Source organism: Trichechus manatus, unplaced genomic scaffold, assembly GCF_000243295.1.
Source record: "Trichechus manatus latirostris isolate Lorelei unplaced genomic scaffold, TriManLat1.0 scaffold00105, whole genome shotgun sequence".
NCBI lineage: Eukaryota > Metazoa > Chordata > Mammalia > Sirenia > Trichechidae > Trichechus > Trichechus manatus.
This window is the reverse complement of record NW_004444041.1, coordinates 2,478,744-2,500,650: the sequence shown is the minus strand read 5'-3', so window position 1 is coordinate 2,500,650 and position 21,907 is coordinate 2,478,744. Positions and strand designations below refer to the sequence as shown.

The window sequence follows — 21,907 nt, the reverse complement described above, 5'->3', positions numbered from 1 at the left end:
CCCATTGGATTTCCAAGGCGTGCCTGGTGGATTTGAACTGCCAGTCTTTTGGTTAGCAGCCGTAGCTCTTAACTACTACTCTACCAGGGTTTCCTCCACAGGTATAGGGGTTAGGATTCCAACACATATTTAGGGGGGATACAATTCAATCCATAACAATATTATACCATTTAATACATGACATAATAGAAGATTATAAAAAGTATTAACTCAGAGTGGGGACCATATATTTTTGGAGCATGAGAGAGAAGATGGTTGGGAAGATGTACTAAGCAGTGACATTTGAGTCTGGCTCTGACTGAGAATTAGGGATTTTCTCAGAGCAATGAATCAGTGCTATCCTCAGCTGTTTTTTCAGAATAGGCCCCTCCACTTCTCTGAGACTCTATTCAAGTAATTCTGTGCATAGAATAGAGACAGGAAAGAAGGCCGGAGCAAAAGGCCTGCTCATTGAATACGGGCAGTGATTCAAATGCTACTTTTGAGAAGGTAGCATTTGAGAACTGAAATCCTGCCCTGCAAAATAAACAGTTGGTTTCCTTCCACAGAGTTTTTCAGCATGTACCTTCATCTCCAATATACACAGAATTATTTTAATAAAACCGCCCTCCACCTCCCCCAAACAAACAGGCACACAAATTGTACCTGGGGTTCAACATGCACATTTTAATAGCTTCATTATGCATGGACAATCTCAGTCACATGGCAATAATCTTGGCTAAAAAATTAAATAAATATGGTTAAGATATAAAAATTAGCCCTTACCTAAAAAAGCATGAGTTAGTGAACTAGAAAATCCACTCTCCCATTATTTATTCAAATATTAGTATTAAAATCTTTGTTATACCTTAAATAAATATCTTAGAAATGTAACATTTTACTGATGCTTTTTCGTATTTATCATAGACCAGCAAGGATTTCCTTATTAGAAAAAAAGCAATTTAAACACCTAATTTGAAGTGGGTTGCTGCTATTTTCTTCCGTCCACACAGAATGACTCATAAAGATGATATCTGAGAGATGGCTGGGGATATTATGAAATTAAAATTTGTAACCAGCTGAGATTAGCAAATCTACTTACTCCTCAGAGAAAGCACCAATATGAAAATCTTAGATAATTTTGTAAACACTGAAATTTAAGAGACAAGAAAGCAATGCTCATAATTGTATTTGTAGGCATGCAGAGAATAGAAATATTACATTTTGTTGGGTTATAATATATAATAGCCTTTCAACTCATCTTTTCATTGCATTTACGTTTTCCTTTTAAGGATGACTGAAAGTTCATTAGATGTTTAGAAGAATTTTTTTCTCATCTCTGTAAGTAGTATATTTTAATTTGGATGGTTGACTTTGTTTTTATAATATTTGCATATTGATGCAAACGATTACAAAGATTGCAATGAGATGGCAAGAATTACATTAAAATTCTAGAATTTGTGAAAACACACCATTATTATTATTTTTTTATCTCTGATCATATCTACCTCAGTCTAGTTGATTAGGTGTGAGGAAACTCAGACTCAAACTTATCCAAACTCACGTGCCTGAAAGAGAAGGCCCAAATCTTCCGGTGTAAAGTCCTGTACATTTTCTATACAAGTCAGGCCACCTCTGTTTTGAGGAACCCTGGTGGTGCAATGGTTAAGCTCTTGGCTGCTAACCAGATGGTTGGTGGTTCAAACCGACCAATGCTCCACAAGAGCAAAGAACTGGAGATCTGATCCCATAAAGATTACAACCTAGGAAACTCTATGGGGCAATTCTATTCTGTCATATTGGGTCGCTATGAGTTTGTAATCGATTTGAAGGCACCAACAACAATAAGAACTCTGTTTTGCACCACCATGGGTACCACCAAGAAACCTTAGTCATTTTTTATTCTATTCCCTCTAGGAAACCTAAAGATAAGTCCCTTCACTTATTCATTCAGGGAATATTTATTGAGCACTATGTACCAAGTGTCGGGATATGGAAAAAGCCCAAGTCCTCGTAAATATTATATTCAAGAGAGAGAAAATAGAAATATACATAATAACGTCAGATAGTGGCACTTGCTATTAAAAAAAAAAAAATACAGCAGAGTTAGGTATAATGAACCACAGGATTGTACTTTAAATAAGGTTATCAGGAAAAGCCTCTCAGAGGAGGTAGCATTTGAGCAGAAATTTGATAGAAATATTAAAGATAGCTCTGTAAACATCTGAGCAAGAGGGATTCTGCCTGAAGGAAGAGCTCATGCAATGGCCCTTAGATGGGAGCATGCATGGCAAGTTTAAGGATTGGCAAGGAGGCCAGTGTGGCTGGACCACAGTGTGTGAGTAGGAGAGAAGCAGAAAGTGAGAGTAGATTATGTAGTGGTTCTAAATCTGCAGTGATGATTGTCTCATATAGAAATAGAAAAATCAGCTTGTGGCTTACTGGAGCTAGTGTCCAGTAAGAATTAGTTCTTTCCCAGAAGTTTCTCTCTAGACCAGTAAATTTGTCAGATACTGGTTCTCTCGGTCACATAAAAACGGACAGAAAATGACCAGTCCAATTAAGCCAGATGATTCATGGAGCATAATATTCCAAAAAAACATTTACGTGGCATTTTTAGGGCACTTACTTTACCCATGTCTAGACAAGGGTAAAAGGAAATCTGTTTATCCTGTCCACCAACAACCCAAATTGATTTACTGCCCTTTGGAAGCTAAAGCTCATCCACTGAAACAGGCAAAAGAGAATGTTGCCATTGCTTGGAAGTGAGAGTGAGACAGGCTAAGATATGAGGTGGATAAGTCTTTCAGAGCAACAACCCATTCTTCAAGGGGATGTAGAGCATCACCTGAAATAAATGAGTATTTACCAGAAGGTAGGCAAGACAGATAAAGGGGAGCTTTGTGTACAAGAGGACAAATGGGAAAAATCCTCCTTGGAGCCTTCCTTGAATTTACAGAACCAATTCCTTTCTCCTAGGAGTTTCTTTTATATTCTACACTGTTTATAGTGCACAATCACAACACTCATGGTAGCACCTTCTAGTTCTGTGTGAATAAGTTTTGCTCCTTAAGGAGAGATGTCACATCTTATTCATCTTGTATCCTCCACAGCATTTGTAACACAGTAGGTGTTCAACATATGTTTGTTGCAAAAGAAATTGAATGAAGAGACAACTATTAACGTCAGATTCGATAACATATATATGATATATATTTATATACATATACACACACATACAACACATACAGAATACTTTTATGTATTATACATATTATATATAAAGAATAAAGTATATATGCATGTATATGTATATATATTATTTTAATCTTCACAACATTCTTTTAATACACCTACTCCTCACTTACAGACTATCCTGTTATCCGACATTGAGCATTTATGACAATGGTAAAAAATCTACTATCTAACTATTTTGCTCATTAACGCCGTACACCTGGCAGTAATGAATGCTGAGGTGTGAGGCAAGAGTAATGCTGGCTGTGACAGTAAAGGTCATGGGTCAGCTTGGCTGGGCCATGACTGTCAGTGGTTTGGCAGTTATGTAATGACATAATTTGGCAGTTATGTAATCATATAATTTGGTAGTTTTGTAACGATGTAGTCATCCTCCATTTTGCGATCTGATGTGGTCATCCTGCATTTTTCCATTTTGGCCTTAGTGGTTGGTGAATAAATTTGAATAATAGTCATAGCAACTGGTCTTCCTTGTAGGTGTATGGATATTATCCTATCACCGACAGTGTTGAACTTCAGGATAGATCTTGAAATGTTCTTTCTGATGATAAATGCCAACACCATTCTCTTCAAACTGTCATTCCTGGCATAGTAGACCATATGACTGTCCAATTCAAAATGGCCAATACCAGTCCATTTCAGCTCACTAATGCCTAGGATATCGATGTTTTTGCATTCCATTTCATTTTTGATGATTTCCAATTTTCCTAGGTTCATACTTTGTACATTCCATGTTCCAATTATTAGAAGTTTTCTTTGAAATATTAAGTTTACACTAGCCTCATAGAATAAATTGGGAATTATATTTTAGTTACTGTTTCCTGAAAGAATCTGCGTAAGATTAACATTACAAGTTCTTGAAGTAAATCCTCTATGTCTGGTGATTTTTTTGTGGAAAGATTTTTAATTACAATTCCTTAATGGTTACAAAATTATTCAGATTTTCTACTTCTTCTTCAGTTAGTTTTGGTTAGGTGTTTTGCGGATCTTTTGTATGTCATCTCATAGTTCACATATATTAGCATAGAGTTTTCCACGTACTTTCTAATTCACTAAACGCTCTACTTTAACTGTAATTGTTATCCTTTTCATTCATAATAGTATTTATCTGTGTCTCCTATCTTTTTTGAACCACTATTTTCACAGATTTGTTGATTTTACTAATCCTTTCAAGAACCAACCTTTGGCTGTCTCTACCCTATTGTTTACATTTCATTGATTCAAGTATTTAACTTTACTATTTTTTCCTTCTCTTTTCTTTGGTTTTATTTTGTTTCCCTCTTTCCAATTTCTTGAAGTGTTTGCTGAACTCATTAGTTTTTAACCTTTCTTATTTCCTAGTTGAAGTATTTAAGTCTATGAACATCACTGTAGCTATCACTTTAATTGCAACCCCCAAGTGTTGATATCTCTCGGCAACATTAACTGTTTTTTAATATTCACTAAAATTTCTTGTTCAATAACCCCTGAGTTACTTTTAAATGTCTTAAAAATTCCAAGGAGTTGTTATAATTTTTGTTATTGATTTCTTCCTGTTTTCTATTTCATAATTGATTTCCATCTTAAATGCACTGAGATCAATGAACAAAAATTGTATGTTACTATTTGGTGAGTAAGAACATTTAAAGATCTCTCCTGAAGTACAACACTGTCAGTGATAGGATAATATCAATATGCCTACAAAGAAGGCCAGTTAATATGACCATTATTCAAATTTACACACCAAACACTAATATAAAGATGAAGAAATTGAAGACTTTTACCGACTTCTCCAGTCTGAAATCAATAAAACATGCAATCAAGATGCATTGATAATTACTGGTGATTGGGATGTGAAAGTTGGAACTAAAGAAGAAGGATGAGTAGTTGGAAAATATGACCTTGGTGATAGAAATGATGCCATTTCTATCTATTCGCATGATAGAATTCTGCAAGACCAATGACCTATTCATTGCAAATACCATTTTTCAACACCATAAATGCAGACTATACACACGGACCCCACCAGATGGAATGCACAGGAATCAAATAGACTACATCTGTGGAAAGCGAGAATGGAAAAGCTCAATATCATCAGTAAGAAAAGGTCAAAGGCCGACTGCAAAACAGACCATCAATTGCTCATATGCAAGTTCAAGTTGAAGCTGAAGAAAATTAAAACAAGTCCAGGAGAGCCAAAGTACAACCTTGAGTATATTCCACCTGAATTTAGAGACCAACTCAAGAATAGCTTTGACGGGTTGAATGCTAACAATCGGAACACCAGAAGAGCTGTGGGATGACATCAAGGACACCATACATGAAGAAAGCAAAAGGTCATTAAAAAGACAGGAAAGAAAGAAAAGACCAAAATGAGTGTCAGAAGGGACTCTGAAACTTCCTCTTCAACGTAGCAAAGCAGATGGAAGAAATGATGAAGCAAAACTGCTGAACAGAAGATTTCAAAGGGCAGCTCGAGAAGACAAAGTAAAGTATTACAATGAAATGTGCAAAGACCCAGAGTTAGAAAACCAAAAGGGAAGAACACACTTAGCATTTCTCAAACTGAAAGAACTGAAGAAAAAAATTGAAGACTCGAATTGTAGGATTCTATGGGAAAAATATTGAAGCATCAAGAGGAGATGGAAGGAATACACACAGTCACTGTTCCAAAAAGAACTGGTCAACACTCAACCATTTCAGGAGGTAGTATGCATATAATTAAGAACCGACAGTACTGAAGGAAGAAGTCCAAGCTGCACAGAAGGGATAGGCAAAAAACAAGTCTCCAAGAATTGACGGATACCAGTTGAGGTGTTTCAACAAATGGATGCAATGCTGGAAGTGCTCACTCGTCTATGCCAAGATATTTTGGAAGACAGCTACCTGGCCAACTGACTGGAAGAGATCCATATTTGTGCCCATTCCAAAGAAAGGTGATTCAACAGAATGCATAAATTATCAAATGGTATCATTAATATCACAAACAAGTAAAATTTTGGTGAAGATAATTCAAAAAAGAGTTGCAGCAGTACATAGACAGGGAACTGCCAGAAATTCAAGTCAGATTCAGAAGGAAATGTAGAACAAGGATTATCATTGCTGACGTCAGATGAATCTTGGCTGAAAGCAGAGAATACCAAAAACATGTTTACCTGTGTTTTATTGACTAAGCAAAAGCATTTGACTGTGTGGATCATATTCGAAGAATGGGAATTCCAGAGCACTTAATTGAGCTCCTGCTGAACCTGTACATATATCAAGAGGCAGCTGTTCAAACAGAATGAGGAGATACTGCATGGTTTAAAATCAGGAAAGGTATGCATCAGGGTTGTATCCTTTCAGCATACTTATTCAGTCCGTATGCTGAGCAAACATTCTGAGAAGCTGGACTATATGAAGAAGAATGTGACATCAGGATTGGAGGAAGACTCATTAACAACCTGCCATATGTAGATGACATAACCTTGCTTGGTGAAAGTGAAGAGAACTTGAAGCACTTACTGATGAAGATCAAAGACTACAGTCTTCAGTATGGATTATACCTCAACACACAAAAAAAACAAAAATCCTCACAACTGGACCAATAAGCAACATCATGATAAATGGAGAAAAGATTAAAGTTGTCAAGGATTTCATTTTATTTGGATCCACTATCAATGCCCATGGAAGCAGCAGTCAAGAAATAAAATGACGAATTGCATTGGGCAAATCTGCTGCAAAAGACCTCTTTAAAGTGTTAAAAAGCAAAAATGTCACCTTAAGGACTAAGGTGTGCCTGACCCAAGCCATGGTGTTTTCAATCACCTCACATGCATGTGAAAGCTGGACGATGAGTAAGGAAGACCTAAGAAGAACTGATGCCTTTGAATAATGGTGTTGGTAAAGAATGCTGAATATACCATGGACTGCCAGAAGAATGAAGAAATCTGTCTTGGAAGAAGTACAGCTAGAATGCTCCTTAGAAGCAAGGATGGCAAGACTTCGTCTCACATACTTTGGACACGTTATTAGGAGGGACCAGTCCCTAGAGAAGGACATCATGCTTGGTAAAGCAGAGGGTCAGCGAAAAAGAGGAAGACCCTCAATGAGATAGATTGACAGTGGCTGCAACAATGGGCTCAAGCATAACATTGATTGTGAGAATGGTGCAGGACTAGGCAGTGTTTCGTTCTGTTGTATCTGAGGTTGCTATGAGTTGGAACCAATTCGATGGCACCTAACAACAACAATAGCAATAAAGCTTTTACGAAAATTCTTGCCCAAAATTTTTTAAGACATATTTTCAGTTTTTCTGGAAAATACCAAGGAGTGGAATTGCATGTCATAGAATAGGTGTATGTTTGTCTCTATGAGAAACTGACAAAATATTCTTCAAAATGGTTTACAATTTTCTTCTTCCACCAAAAATGTAGAATTCCAACTGCTCCACATCTTCACCAACACTTGGTATTGTCAATCTTTTTAATTACAGTCATTTCAAACCAAAAAGTCAAACCCACTGCCATTGAGTCAATTTCGACTCACAATGACCCTACAGGACCAAGTAGAACTGCCCCATAGGATTTTCAAGGATGTAAATTTTTACAGAAGCCGACTGCCACATCTTTCTCCAGCACAGCAGCTGGTGGGTTCAAATCATTGACCTTTAAGTTGGCAGACGAAAGCTGTAACCACTTTGCCACCATGGCTCCCTACAGCCATTCCAGTGTGTGTGAAACGGTACATTTATGCGCTTTTAATTTTGCTGCTGACTACAGATGTGGTTTATTGACCATTGCTATATCTTCTTCATGAACTAGTTTATCAAGACCTTAGACCATTTTTTAAATTGGGTTATTTTGTCTTATTACTGAGTTGTAGGAGTTCTTTATATATTCTGGATACAAGTCTTTTCTCAGATATATTGCAAATATTTTCTGCAAATAATTTCTCCAAATATGTGCCATGCCGATTCATTTTCTTAACAGTATTTTGATGGTCAGAAGTTTTTAATTTTGATGATGTCCAATTTATCATTTTTCATAAGATTAGCACTATTTGTGTGCTACTCCACAGCTGTGAATATATTCCTCTATGCTTACTTCTAGATACTTTATAGGTCTATACTACATCTTTAATTAATATTTGTATATGGTGTGAGGTAGGGATCACGGTTCATTTTCTTCCAAGTCTGGATATCCATTTGTTTCAGCATCACCTACTTAAAAGACTAGCTTTTCCCCATTTGTTGAAAATCAATGGACTGTTGGTTTGGATTGAATGTTGTTGTTGTTAGGTGCTGTTGAGTCAGTTCCGATTCATAGTGACCCTATGTGCAACAGAACAAAACACTGCCCGGTCCTCTGCCATTTTCACAATCATTGTTATGCTTGAGCCCGTTATTGCAGTAGTGTCCCCTAAATATATGCTGTAAATTGTAAATCCTACTGTCCCCCAAAAATTTATGTTGTAAATCCTAAACCCTATACCTATGAATGTAATCCCATTTGGGAACAGGGTTTTGTTTGTTATGTTAATTAGGCCATATTAGTGTAGGATGTGTCTTAAGCCAATCACTTTTGAGATATAAAAAGAGCAGATTAGGCACAGAAGCAAGCATAAATGGGGAAAGATAGATAATGCCACCTGGAAATCACCCAGGAACCAAGGAAGAGAAGCTTAACCCTTTCAAGACCCAATTATTTTCTGCTTTGAATTTTTTGTTGATACCATGTGTCTTTAGTAGTGGAATGTATGCTGAGTCATTGAGTGTGTTTAAAATTTGGTTGGTAATACAGATTTTGAGAAATATTACGTGAAAATACATGATTTGCGGGAGCCTATGTGGCCCACCAGTCTGGGGTAGCAGGCTTTATTGCAGTGTGCCTTCCACTTGGGTACATGGGGCACCTCTGGTTTTGCCTCATAACCCTGCCATTTTTCTTTGATGAACATTTCTTTCACTTTTCACCATTACACAAGTCCCCACTGGAGGGAAGCAAATACTTTTACAAGGAAAAATATACTCCCAAGAACTCCAGAGGCATAAAAAGTGGGTGGGATACAGTGTTTCAAGAGTCACAAAAGGATGAGATGAGGATTTTCCCCAGAGCAGATAGAAAGAGCCTTCTCTTAGAGCCAGTGCCCGGAATCTGTATTTCTAGTCTCCTAAACTGTGAGAGGAGTCCTGGTGGTGCCAGTGGTTAAGTGTTTGGCTGCTAACCAAGAGGTCAGCAGTTCAAATCCACCAGCCGCTCCTTGGAAGCCCTGTGGGGCAGTTCTGTTCTGTCCTATAGGGTCACTATGAGTCAGAATTGACTCTACAGCAATGGGTTTGGTTTGTTTGTTTTTTTTTAACAGTGAGAAAGGAGCACTAGTGGCAGAGTGGTTAAAGTGATCAACTGCTAACTGAAAGGTCGGTGGTTCGAAACCACCAGTGGTTCCATGTGAGAAAGACGTGACAGTCTGCTTCTGTAGAGATTTACAGCCTTGGAAACCTTATGGGGTCACTATGAGTTGGAATCAACTCAGTGGCAGTGGGTAAACTATGAGAAAATAAATTTTTGTTTGTTAAAGCCACCCACTTGTGGTATCTCTCTTACAGCAGCACTAAGAAACTAAGACTACTGTGTTATACGTCTTTCTAGACTTTCTTATATCAATATCATACCATGTTGATCATTTACAGTAAGATTAACTCTTGATATCAGAAGGTGTAAATTCTTCGATTTTGTTCTTCTTTATCAAGGAAGTTACTGACTATTCTAAACCCTCTGCACTTCCATGTAAATATCAGAATAAACTTTTCAGTTTCTTAAAAAAATGGCTACTTACATTTTGACTGAGATGGCATTGAATCTATAGATCAATTAGGGGAGAATGAATATCTTATCAAATATTGAGTTATCCAATCCATAGACATAGGAAATCTTACTCTTTAGTTTTTCCTTTTTTTCTCTCTGCAATATTTTATTATTTTTAATGTATAGCTCTCATACATTTTTAAATTTATTAAAATTTACTTTATAATGTTGATGTTCTGGTAAATGGTATTTTTTACTTCATTTATCAATTTTTGTTTATCTGTATATTGACCTTGTGCCTGTATCCATGATTAATATACTTATTCTTTCTAACACTTTTTTGTGGATTCTTTAGGCTTTTATACACAAATAATAATTCCGTCTGCAAATGAAGACACTTAACCTCTTCCTTTCTAATATCTGGTCTTTCATTTCTTTTCTTAGTTTATTGAATTGACCAAGAATTGACCACTGAATTGACCATTACAGTGTTGAATAAAGGTGGTAAGAGCAGATATTCATGCCTTGTTCAAAATTTACTGAGAAAGTGTTCCATATTTCACCATTAAGTATGGTGTTAACTAAAGACTTATCCCCCATGGCTTATATGCTGAGGAATGTACTGAAATAAACAGCTGTATAAACGTGGATCTTACCCAGTGTGGTTCACGTTTCCCAAAGTTTGAATGTCCACTTGTTATTGCTCTCTAGTGCCTCCACATATTTTTGTACATACAAATAGTCCCCAGATTACCAACGAGTTCTTTTCCTACGTCTTCTTTAAGTCACATTTGTATGTAAGTCAAAACAGGTACAGTTTGTATCTAAGGTCAGTTAGTCAAATGTTTGTCTTAGTATACAGCATATAGTGTACCTTTCTATGCATTAAAAAAAATGAAAGAAACACTTCCAGATATACTAAAATGTCTTTAACATAATAATACAGTAATGATAAAGTAATAATAAAGTAGCAGCAAAGTAGCATCCATTTGTTATTATGAACCATTTTACGTACCTCGAATTTTTAATATAAGAGGCTTTATGGGGGTTGGTTTGTAATTACGGGTAAGTCAGTCAGACATTCGTAACCCAGGGACTGCCTGTATAATTAATTTAAGCAAGAGGATTAATATAAACTACTCCACCATTAAACTTCCATTAAACTTTCACTGCAATTTTAATTTCAGTTTAATTAATTTCTTAATAGAAGTTCTGTTTGTTTGTTTTTTCCAAAACAGCTACGTCATTTTTGATGGTCTCTTGTTCCTTACTCATTTTTTATCCCTTTCTTATTTTTAAAAAGTATTAGATGTGTTATTTTACATTCTGTATCTGTTTACTCCAATATATGAAGCATTTATGTGCCTGCTTCTGCTCTCTTTGCTTCTGCAAACTAATGCTCATGGTATCTTTTTTCTTAAGAATTTTTTTATTATTATTATTTTTTAATGTGAGCTCATGTTCCCTGAAACTTCATCTTAAAGTATTCTTGGTGTCCTGAGTTGACAGCGCATTCTTTCAGGGAGAACATACATCAAGTTTTGGGCAATTGAGCATGCTGTCAACACGGATTCACTTTCATTTAAATTCTTTCTTGGGTTTTCCATTCTTGAAGACTGGGCACCCAATCTTCAATGAAAACCAGCCTATGGTCAGAAATTCTTAGAGGAGACTCTTTTGTGCTCTACCAAGAGCCAAGAATAAGAAAAACATGTCTCCATGCATACATTTTGTTTTTATAAATTGGATTATTTTCCTGTTTTGTATTTCTCTGACAGTATAATCTGTGTGGTTTCTGGCTTTATGCAATGTTCTCTGATTCAACTTCCCACACTGCCCAGGTCCAAAGCTTGGTTTCCTGTTCCCAGAGGGTGTAGTTATTAAAATCAAACCTCCGGGCCACCTAGGATTGCTTGATGCCCACAAGACAGCTAATAGCTTCAATGCCTGATTTCTTCCTTATACTACTGCCCAAGCTTGGTTTCCAGCCATAAAGAAATCCCCCATGCTTTCTTGTAAGCTCAGCCGTGAATTTGTAATACTGCTTTTCATATGTCCTCCAGTATTTCTGAAAATGTTATAGTGAGATTTTAGGGCATCTAGTTTGATATATAAGCACTCGGCTGCTAACCAAAGGCTGGCGGTCCAAATCCACCAGCCAGTCCGAGGGAGAAAGATATGGCAGTCTGCTTCTGTAAAGATATGCAGCCTTGGAAACCCTATGAGGCAGTTCTACTCTGTCCTATACGGTTGCTATGAGTCAGAATCGACTTGATGGCAGTGGGCATACTGGGTAGTCTCATATATAGTAAATATTCAACATCTACTTTGTACTCTCTAAGGTTTTAATTATTTCCTTTCATTAAGCTGGTTGTCAAAGTGGTTCAATGGCAAATGGGAGTTACATATCGGCTTCTAGGTCTATAAATTCTGAATATGCTATACAATTTTCTGAGAAGGAATGGATGAATCTAATGGATAGCCTGCATTCCTCATGATAGTTTTATTTCAATATTATTCAAAAGGGTTCATAGAGAGCTGTAAGGGGCATAATTAATGCAGCAATCATGAAGAGGAGGTGTCATGGATTGAATTAGGTCCCCCCAAAAATGTGTGTATCAATTTGGCTAGGCCATGATTCCTAGTATTGTGCAGTTGCTCTCCATTTTGTGATTGTAATTTTATGTTAAAGAGGATTAGGATGGTAACACCCTTACTAAGGTCACATCCCTGATTCAATGTAAAGGGAGTTTCCCTGGGGGGTGGCCTGCACCACCTTTTATCTTACAAGAGATAAAAGGAAAGGGAAGCAAGCAGAGAAGGGGGAACCTCATACCACCAAGAAAGCAGTGCTGGAAGCAGAGCGAGTCCTTTGGACCCGAGATCCCTGCGCAGAGAAGCTCCTAGTCCAGGGGAACACTGAAGAGAAGGCCGACAGAGAGAAAGCCTTCCCTAGAGCTGACACCCTGAAATTGGACTTTTAGCCAGCTTTACTGTAAAGAAATAAGTTTCTCTTTGTTAAAGCTGTACACTTGTGGTATTTCTGTTATAGCAGCACTAGATGACTAAGACAGAAGGTATGACTGAGGCCTTGTGCTAGTACCATACCAGTTCTCAAAGCTGTCTTTCATGAATAAAATAAAGCTTGAATGAATCAAAATGTTTCTTGGAAGCTGGCCAGATTGCACATGGAAGAGCTTTAATTTCATTCCTTTGACATGGAAAGAAATCTCTTGGCAATTATATATAATAAATTTAATTCCTAAGGTTAAATTCCACAACTGTAACATGTGATGACAAAATCTTCCTCGTAGGTTGTTAAAAAGATTAATTGTAAAAGGTTTAGCATACTAGCATTACAAAGAGTAGTTGTTTATTAAATTGTTATTTCTTTATATAAAAGTTCTGATGAGAGTAGATTTTTAATATCTTTAGAAATGTTCACTTCAGAGATGGTTTAATGTCCCTGAGATACTGACAAAATGGACTCCCTTCCTGATGGGGTCCCCTCCTGAGATACACAGTGCCTTGATATTTCCTCAATTATGACTGTCCAGTTTTATTAACAGTTTCTCTCTGAAAGAAGTTTCAGGTTGGTTGGTACCATTTTTCTATAGTATGACATGCAAGGAGGTTCATGTTGGACATTGGGAGGTTACAAAGGTGGCAACAAGGAAAGGCTTTGTCCTCAAAGAGCCTGTAGTCCAGTCTTGTGATTACAGTCACCTAGAGAGATTTCAAAAGTAATAGCAATGATGGTGTAGGACTGGGCAATGTCTCATTCTGGTATACATAAATTCACTATGAATTGAAGCCGACTCTATAGCAACTAACAACAATCAACCTTTATATGCTTATCTCCTCTCCCTATACTGACTGTGGATATCTTGGGAAAGGAGCCATACTATCTTCTTTCTTAATTCATACAGCCAGTCCCTATAAATAGCAGGATTCAATTAAAACCTAGTTAAAATTATTAAACAAACTAATTTTAAAAATCTAATTTTAAATACATTCTATTATGTGAATGCTCAGCAGGCATCATAAATATGGTTGGAACATTTAAGTTTCTACACAAAAAGGATGTAGTCATAATACTGCTCTCAGAATTATGTGTGCTAATTTCAAGGTCATAGCCCTTATTGTGGAAATAACAGCTGCACCAAAATGAAAAAGAAAATTGCAACATAACGTAGCTTTGTGTTTGGAAATACCTCAGATGATATTGCAAGTTAGAGAATTTGTCTTACCAATTTAAGGTAACCCTCTGCATCTAGAATTAAATTTTCTGGCTTCAGGTCTCTGTAGATAATACCTAGATGATGCAGGTACTCAAATGCTTCTGTCACACAAGCTACACAGAACTTGGAAGTGGGTTCATCAAAGCTGCCCCTGCAATGAAAGCATGTTCCCTGTTAATTCTATGGACACTCACCTTTGTTGTCTCTTCTAGGTATTGATCATTGTATTGGTAATTTGTTAATACAAATGTTTTGCAGGGCATCAACACTAAAAAGTATTTTATACTGCCAATGAATCATGCTGTTTGTTGATCATAAAGAGATTTGGGGAGGGGTGGGGGCAACTAATGCAAACAAGGGCTATATCTCTTAAATGAAAATGTCTATACCCAAATAATTATCATCATCTGTGAACATGTAAAATAGGAAGATAAGAAAATAAACACATTTATTCGGATATATATGGCAAACTCTGGAGACAATGCAACTATTTCAATGGTGAGTTTGAACCTGACTTCTGCAATTCATTGTTTTGACTTAAAAAATGACTTAAGTGACCATTTTCATTTCTGTTTTGTATTTCATGTAGCAATAACCCAGGACACGACGCCATGATACCTTCTTTTTGGTGCACTTTGGTCATCTTAGGGTTTCCTTGTTGTCAGCATTGTGTGTAGTTTTACATAATGAATTCTTAAAATGTGGTGATGATGTGGTGTGTGGTATAATGGAAGAGTGGTTTTGGAGTGAGCGAGCCTGGGTTAAAATCCTGCTTCTTCCACATACTGTGCTGTTGGGCAAGTTGTTTAACTGTTCTGAGCCTCAAAACCCATATCTGTAAAATGAGTTTGCTACTTACTTCACATGTTGTTTTGAGGGTCAGGCACAGTGGCTGACAGGTAGTAGGAACTCCTTTTCTAAACAGATTTGCCTGTTGAAGCACAGACGGCACATACCTATGCTTTTTCAGTATCATGAAAGTCTCCTCAACCTTTCAGGTCCTCTCCATTCAAATCCATCTAACAATATGCGCCTAACACAAAACAATCATCTTCTACTCTGATTCTCAGTGGCTTCTTCTTGCCCAGGTGAGTGATTCTCAACCATGACTGCACATTAGAATTTGTGAGAAGCATTGAAGAAAAAAAAAAATCATTTTCTGGGTTCCAATCCCAGATGAACTGAATCATAATCTCTGGAGTTAAGGCCCAGAATTTACATGTTATAAAAGCTCCCTATGTGATTGTAATGTGCAGCCAAGGCTGAGAACCACTGGCCCAGGTAATAATGTCTAAATGTTTTCACCTGGCATTAACCTCCACAAGCTAGTGTCAACCTAACTTCTCATCTCCTCTTCTGTTGCCCTTATCTTTTACTTAACCTATTCTATTCCTCATCCACAAAGAGACCTGATAGTATCCCAGCTTTCCTGCTTCATCTTACACCAGTTTCCCTTCCTCCCTACTTTACCAAAATTAAGCTCTTTAGAGCTTAATTCAAGTCCTTCCTCCACCATCAAGTTCTTCTCTCTCTCCTCTCCTCTGAACTTACTATCTACAACACTCATGTGGCATGTAGTTAGAAACTGCCAACTTCTTTGTCATTATTTTCAACTTAAATAATAAAATATTTTAAAATTACATTATCTCCCCAAGCAAACTATAAACTCATCAAAGGGAAAGCTTATACTTTTTATTCTTTTGGTTAGAAAGGTCTGCATTGTCCAGAAATCCCCATATTTCCTTATAATCATTTCCTAACAGCTTCCTTCATGACTCTTTAAATGATCCTGAATATAGCATCCTTCAGATGCTTTAGACGACGTGTGGTTAGACAAAAGCTATTGTTTATAAACTCTTTCTCATTACCTGTCCCTTAATATACTCCATAGCTCCCCACCTAAGCAGGCCTCCAGAAGCATGTATACGTACTTATTGTCCTTGAAAGTACGATATAACCTGTGAAGACAGATAAAAACATGGTTATCATTAGAAATCTAGTTTAAAACTCTCTTAAAATGGTTTAAGTACACCATCAATAACATTTTGAACAATGTCCCTCATCTCCTTACACATATCTTAAAACTACACTGGGCTCTCTGCGAGTGGATCTTTCCTACTGCCTTCCCTTTGCTTCTGCTGATCCCTTTACTTAGACTGCCCTCCCTCTTCCCAGGGACTAAACTTCATATCAGTTTCACTGGAAAAATTTTATCCATTCTTCAAGGCCAAGCTCAAAGCCTTCTTACTTGAAAAAGCAGCTCATTATCTCATCTACTAAAGGTGGCCACTTCTTCTTCCAAAAACCCAAAAAACCAAACCTGTTGCCTTCGAGTCAATTCCGACTCATAGTGACCCTACAGGACAGAGTAGAACTGCCCCATAGGGTTTCCAAGAAGTGGCTGGTGTATTCAAACTGCTGACCTTTTGGTTAGCAGCTGAGCTCTTAACCACTGTGCCACCAGGGGAAAAAAAACCCAGAGGCCTCTGCATTTAACTCCGTTAAGTCCTGCCTTGCATAATGGTTATTTATGCTCATGTCTTACGTCCATGAGTTGATTAATATATGCTGGATTTCCCTGGAAACAGACTCTGGGACAGAGATTTGTGGGCAGTGAGTTTAGTAAAGAGTGTACTGAGAATAACACCCGTGGGGGAGGAAGGAGGCACGTTTGGGCAGAGGGAGAGTTAGGCTGTGATGCAGTCACAACAAAAGTGTCGGCCTCAAAGAGCTCTTCTTGGATACCCTCCTCCTCCATCAGCCAGTCATGATAAACAATATATCCCAGGGGAGAGGGCATGATCATGGGCAGAGTGGTTCTCTTTGGCTGAGACAATGCCCAGAGAGGGATTGGGCTCCAGGTCTCAGCTGGCAGCACTCCTCAAAACTGGGGGGAATGAGAGACTCAGTCATGAAGGAAGATTGGATGGAGCAGCACATTTCAACATTGAGTAAAAATAGTTCCTAGGTCTTAATAACCGGTTCCCTCCCTAGCACCGTGGCCAAGCTAAAGGAAAGAGTAGAGCAGCCATATTATGTACAGATAGAAGAGGTAAGCTAGTAAAGGGCTTAGAGTGTGAGCTCTGGAAACAAGCTGCTTGGGCTTGAATCCCAGATCAGCCACAACAGCTATGTGCCTTCAGTTTTCTCATTGTACAGTGAGGATAATCATAACCTTACTGGTCTATTAAGAGGATCAAATGAATGAATGAATGATGAATAAATAGTTTAGAAGAGTGCCTGGCACATGGTAAGTACTCAATAAATGTCATTAACATTTAGCCTTGATATTATTATCATCCTACTATAGTCCAGGCTCTTTGCAAAGAACTGGGAATAAAAAAATTAAAAAAAAAAATGAGTAAGACCTAGTCCATGCCCTGAAGTTGCTCATCATAGTTTGTTATTGATATACTGATAATGAAAGGGCATTCTGGGAACAAAATTAATATAAAGGTAACTGAATGACTATTGCCAGCATTGCCTGAGCTCAGACTTCTTTTTTAATCTTGAAAAGAAAAGGGGTGGGGGGCGGGGAGGCTGGGAATATGGTTAGGCAGGAAGATTCTTTCTAGAAATTTGACCAAAAAGATATAAATTTTATTCATTATAGGAGCACTTTACATCACTCAGAAATCACTAAAAGATATTCTCTGGGGTCTTAAGACATACATGAAAACATAAACTTGTGTGCACCACTAGCAAATGAATTCACAATAAAGAGAGCTGTGGCTTAGAATCATCTATACTTCTCCTCCAAACTCTGGTGATGACTACAGAAAGAGCCATGAGGAGATGGACCCCACGTTATCCAGGCACTGCTAGGGCCACATTAGGGTGCTCCTTGGCATCCACAGACTCCAGGCACCACCTCTGGCAGAAAGTCAACATTACCACAGCCCCTGAAGACTTTCTGGTGAATTCTTCCTCCACTCCTCCCAAATTTTGCATTAGTTCTAGATCAAACACTCAGTTAAAATTTATTCCAAGATCATTTTTATATTCACACTCCCCCCTCCCCCAGTGCACTCACTTTCCTAAGACCGACTTAAGAATAAAAACATCTGGAAAACTCCTGGCCCCAGATCTCAAACTTCCACCATTTTAAGCACTATTGCTGTAACTGGAATGGAGAAGTCAGAGTAGGGCTTCCTCTCCCTCTCCTTCTGTCTTCTGGAAAGTAAATATTCAAAAGAAGAGCCTAAAAACCCTAAGTCCTGGAGGCTGAATGCTCACTTACTTTACGATGAATGGAGAACACAACTCTTCCAGGATCCTCTTCTCTGAGTAGACATGCTCTTGCTGCTTAGTGTCAACTATGTGTTTCTTCTTTATACACTTCATAGCAAAAGCAACATTCTCATTTTTCACTTTAACCTGTGTAAGAAATAGAAAGATTCTCAAAATTAACTTACTGGTAAAGATTTATAATATCTACAGAAAACAGATTAATTTACAAGAGTTAAATTTCTTTCACATTTAAATGATATGTAAGCATTTAACCACTCATCCCTCTGAGAACTGATTTCCATTCAGGTAGGCACATTTCCAAAATAGTTCACAAATATGGTTCTAAATTTTTTTAGTAAACAAACAAACAAAAAAAAACCTCTGGTTACAAGACTTTGTTTAGAAATCTCCATTCAGTTTTGACTGTGTGACATGAAAAACTTTGACTGGAATTGCCAAAACATTGCTCTATCTTTCTTAATACTCACTTCTTTGATTTTCAAAACAACACATACAAATCAAGCTCTATATCAGCACTATCCAATATGGTAGCCACTAGTTTCATGAAGTTATTTAAATTTAAATTAAGGGAAAAAAAATTCAGTTCCTCAGTCACAATGACCACCTTTCAAATGCTCAACAGCCACATGTAGCTGGTGGTTACCCTACTGGACAGCATAGATACAGAATATTTCCATCAGCACAGAAAGCTCTATCAGAGAGCACTGCTCTAGAAGGATAACCAGACTTCTCCCTTAAAAGGAAATAAAAATTTTAAAATAGGTATTAGTTCTGATAGGCTTCAAACTTCATTAGCACAATATATTTGACAAGTAACTAGATTATGCAGAAATGGCTATATCCTGTATTTTGCTCCCATTGGCTATTAGTGTTGCCTACGATTTTTAAATCAATGGTGGATTACCGCTTTAATTATTATTATCTAACTATAAAAAAAAAAACAAACAGATCTCAGCATTGTTCATTCAAACCTTTTTGCCAAGATCTTTGGTGAAAATCACCATTGCAGATGGATATTGTCCTTGTCTCTCCATACGGCACAAAAAACTTTATAAATATCTTTTGCACTCTTAAGAAACCATTTCCCTCCCCTCAACCATCAGGGATGAAGTACTGACTAGGTGTGAAGTGTACTATCCAGAGTCTCCTGGCAGTATTTCAGATCTGCTTCTGCTCAGCCCCATCCAGCAGATGGAGGTATCAGCATAGTTCTCGGAGTTTAATGTACGGTGAATTGTTAAAAATCTGATGGGCAAAGAAGGGCTTGCTAATTGCCAAGGGTGAAGAGCCATCTGCACCCAGGAAGGGCACAGGTCTCCGTTTTACAGTTTCCTCAGGACACCTGGTCTGATAGCGCCACTTGTGCTGCTCTTTGGAAGCGGCTTATAAAGCTCAGAGAAGTGGTGATGTGGAAGATGTAACAGAAATCAGGCCCCAAGTTCCCAGCTGCGCTGGTAAACACTACAGAAAGCTGCTCTCAAATTTCCTCAGGCACTCATCTTCGTTTCTTTTGTCTGACAGAAAATTTTGAGCAACTCTAAAATAGCATAATGAGAGCCAAATAAATCGATATAGACATGGTAGTGGAAGTTAAGAGATTTAACTGTAATATTAAAGATTTCATTTCTATGTCACTTCCATTTTTCTCTAGTGTATAGAGAGTTAATGTGTCTTCAGTGTATGTATAAACATATCTTTTATATCTTACAGGCTTTTGGAGATGCTTACTTGTTACAAACTCCAATAATTATCATTTAAAAAATTCACACAGAGTGTTATTAAGAAGCTTGAAATAGTAGCTATATTATTAAAAGTTATAAGTATAGGCCTGCTACTATACAAAATACAGACAGCAAAGTTTACTTTCTCAATTTCTGTTCAAAGCAAAGTTTTAGATATTGATAACAATTCATATATTCCTCTAAGATACACTGGAATACAAAACAAAACAAAAGTCAAAAGGCTTCTCTCAGATGCTTGAAACGTAAACCCCTTACAAGCTCAACTCTTCCGAACCCACCAACGCCCAGTGTCGCAATAATCTCAAGGTTCTGGAATGGGGATGATGAGGAAAATCTGGCCACCTTCTCCTTCAGCTGAATCATCTCCAGAGAGAGTGCTTTGGACAGCTTCCAGTTAGACATGGACCTCCTGCAGAAGAGACGTGACAATTTGTATACACCCCTTAGTCAACCAAGGGTCACGCCATATATAAATTCCACTCTTAGAACGGTCTTATTCTGCAAGCAACTCCTGTCCATAGTTGCCACAAAGGTATCTCAACTTTTAAAGAATCAAATTCAAGCCCATCTGGGGAGAAAAGCAGCAGAATATACAAACAAAAACAGGAACGAACACACACACACACACACACACACACACACACACACACAAGAAATAGACAAATATCAAACTAAGTCAATGAGAGGTAAAATGGGTGAATTTTGTGGTATGCAAAATATACCTCAATAAAGCTTAAAAAAAAAAAAAGAAAAAGTGTCAATGAGACAATGACAGCGAATGAAACCAGAGAGCAATTCCCTTTGCTCCACAGAAAAGAGAATGTCACACTGAGAATCTTTGCTGCAGTTGGCTATTTCTGTCAAATCTTAAAGCTTTCCGTGGCTGAATCAGAATAACTGCTTTGTGAAATATAAACAGTGCATTGCTCACTTTATGTCCAAATACTGTTGTTTTGAAATATCCATTTTTCTCTTTTAATTAACTTTTACTGCTCTCGGTTACATATTCATAAGTTGTTGTTACTATGAAAGGCCTTCAGGATAAAAAATACACATTTGTTCCTTGCAAAAAGCTCGAGGCTCTGATTGAATGCTCTAATTTAACTTATACTTCAGTTTTTTACAACTTGATTCTGTAGGTTTGATAGTCCACCTATGCTTAAGTATTTATTCTACAAAACGTAGCAAATACTTTTCTAATAATTTTCATTTATAAAAACTAGAGTTTTCTATTAAATAAAACTTATTAGTGTCACAACATTTAGATCCCTCCCACCCCCCTCCCACACACACACATCCCTAGGCAATAGTTCCCTTATAGTTTCAAATAATTCTGACTACAAGCCTAGCTCTTTTCCCATAATTAGAATGAATGGTTTGCTCTAGTAAATCGACTTTCCTGTTTGATTTCCATTGAAAGACAGGAAAAGAGGATCCTTTGTGAATTAATATCCCCTTGAACTCAGTCACCAGACAAAAGGAAAAGTCCCTTTTCCAAGGTCTCCTGTCAGGAAGTTTCTCCCTAACATTCCTACTCATCACAGTATGAAAGATCTGACTATAGGCCTTTAAAAAAAAAAACATGGTAGTAGTTAAGTTTTATCCTCTTTGCAGAAGAACAATTAAAATGAACTCCCCAAATTTTCTAGTGAAGGCACACTAAAGGTACCCACAT

The 21,907-nt window shown here is 37.3% G+C and overlaps 1 protein-coding gene across 4 annotated transcripts in view; it reads right to left on the bottom strand.

The window, feature by feature from the left end:
- Positions 1-21,907, bottom strand: part of PRKG2 (protein kinase cGMP-dependent 2) — a 115,436-nt gene that overhangs the window by 25,919 nt on the left and 67,610 nt on the right. For 2 of the 4 annotated variants that reach the window (XM_023737600.1, XM_004383106.2), the window contains exons 11-14: positions 20,488-20,641; positions 18,480-18,616; positions 16,108-16,197; positions 14,249-14,390 (exon numbers count right to left, since the gene is read on the bottom strand). In XM_023737600.1, coding sequence (XP_023593368.1) covers positions 14,249-14,390; positions 16,108-16,197; positions 18,480-18,616; positions 20,488-20,641 — 523 coding nt within the window. Of the gene's footprint in view, positions 1-14,248; positions 14,391-16,107; positions 16,198-18,479; positions 18,617-20,487; positions 20,642-21,907 lie in introns of those variants that run through there. The other 2 variants (XM_004383107.2, XM_023737601.1) reach the window with 2 other exon arrangements.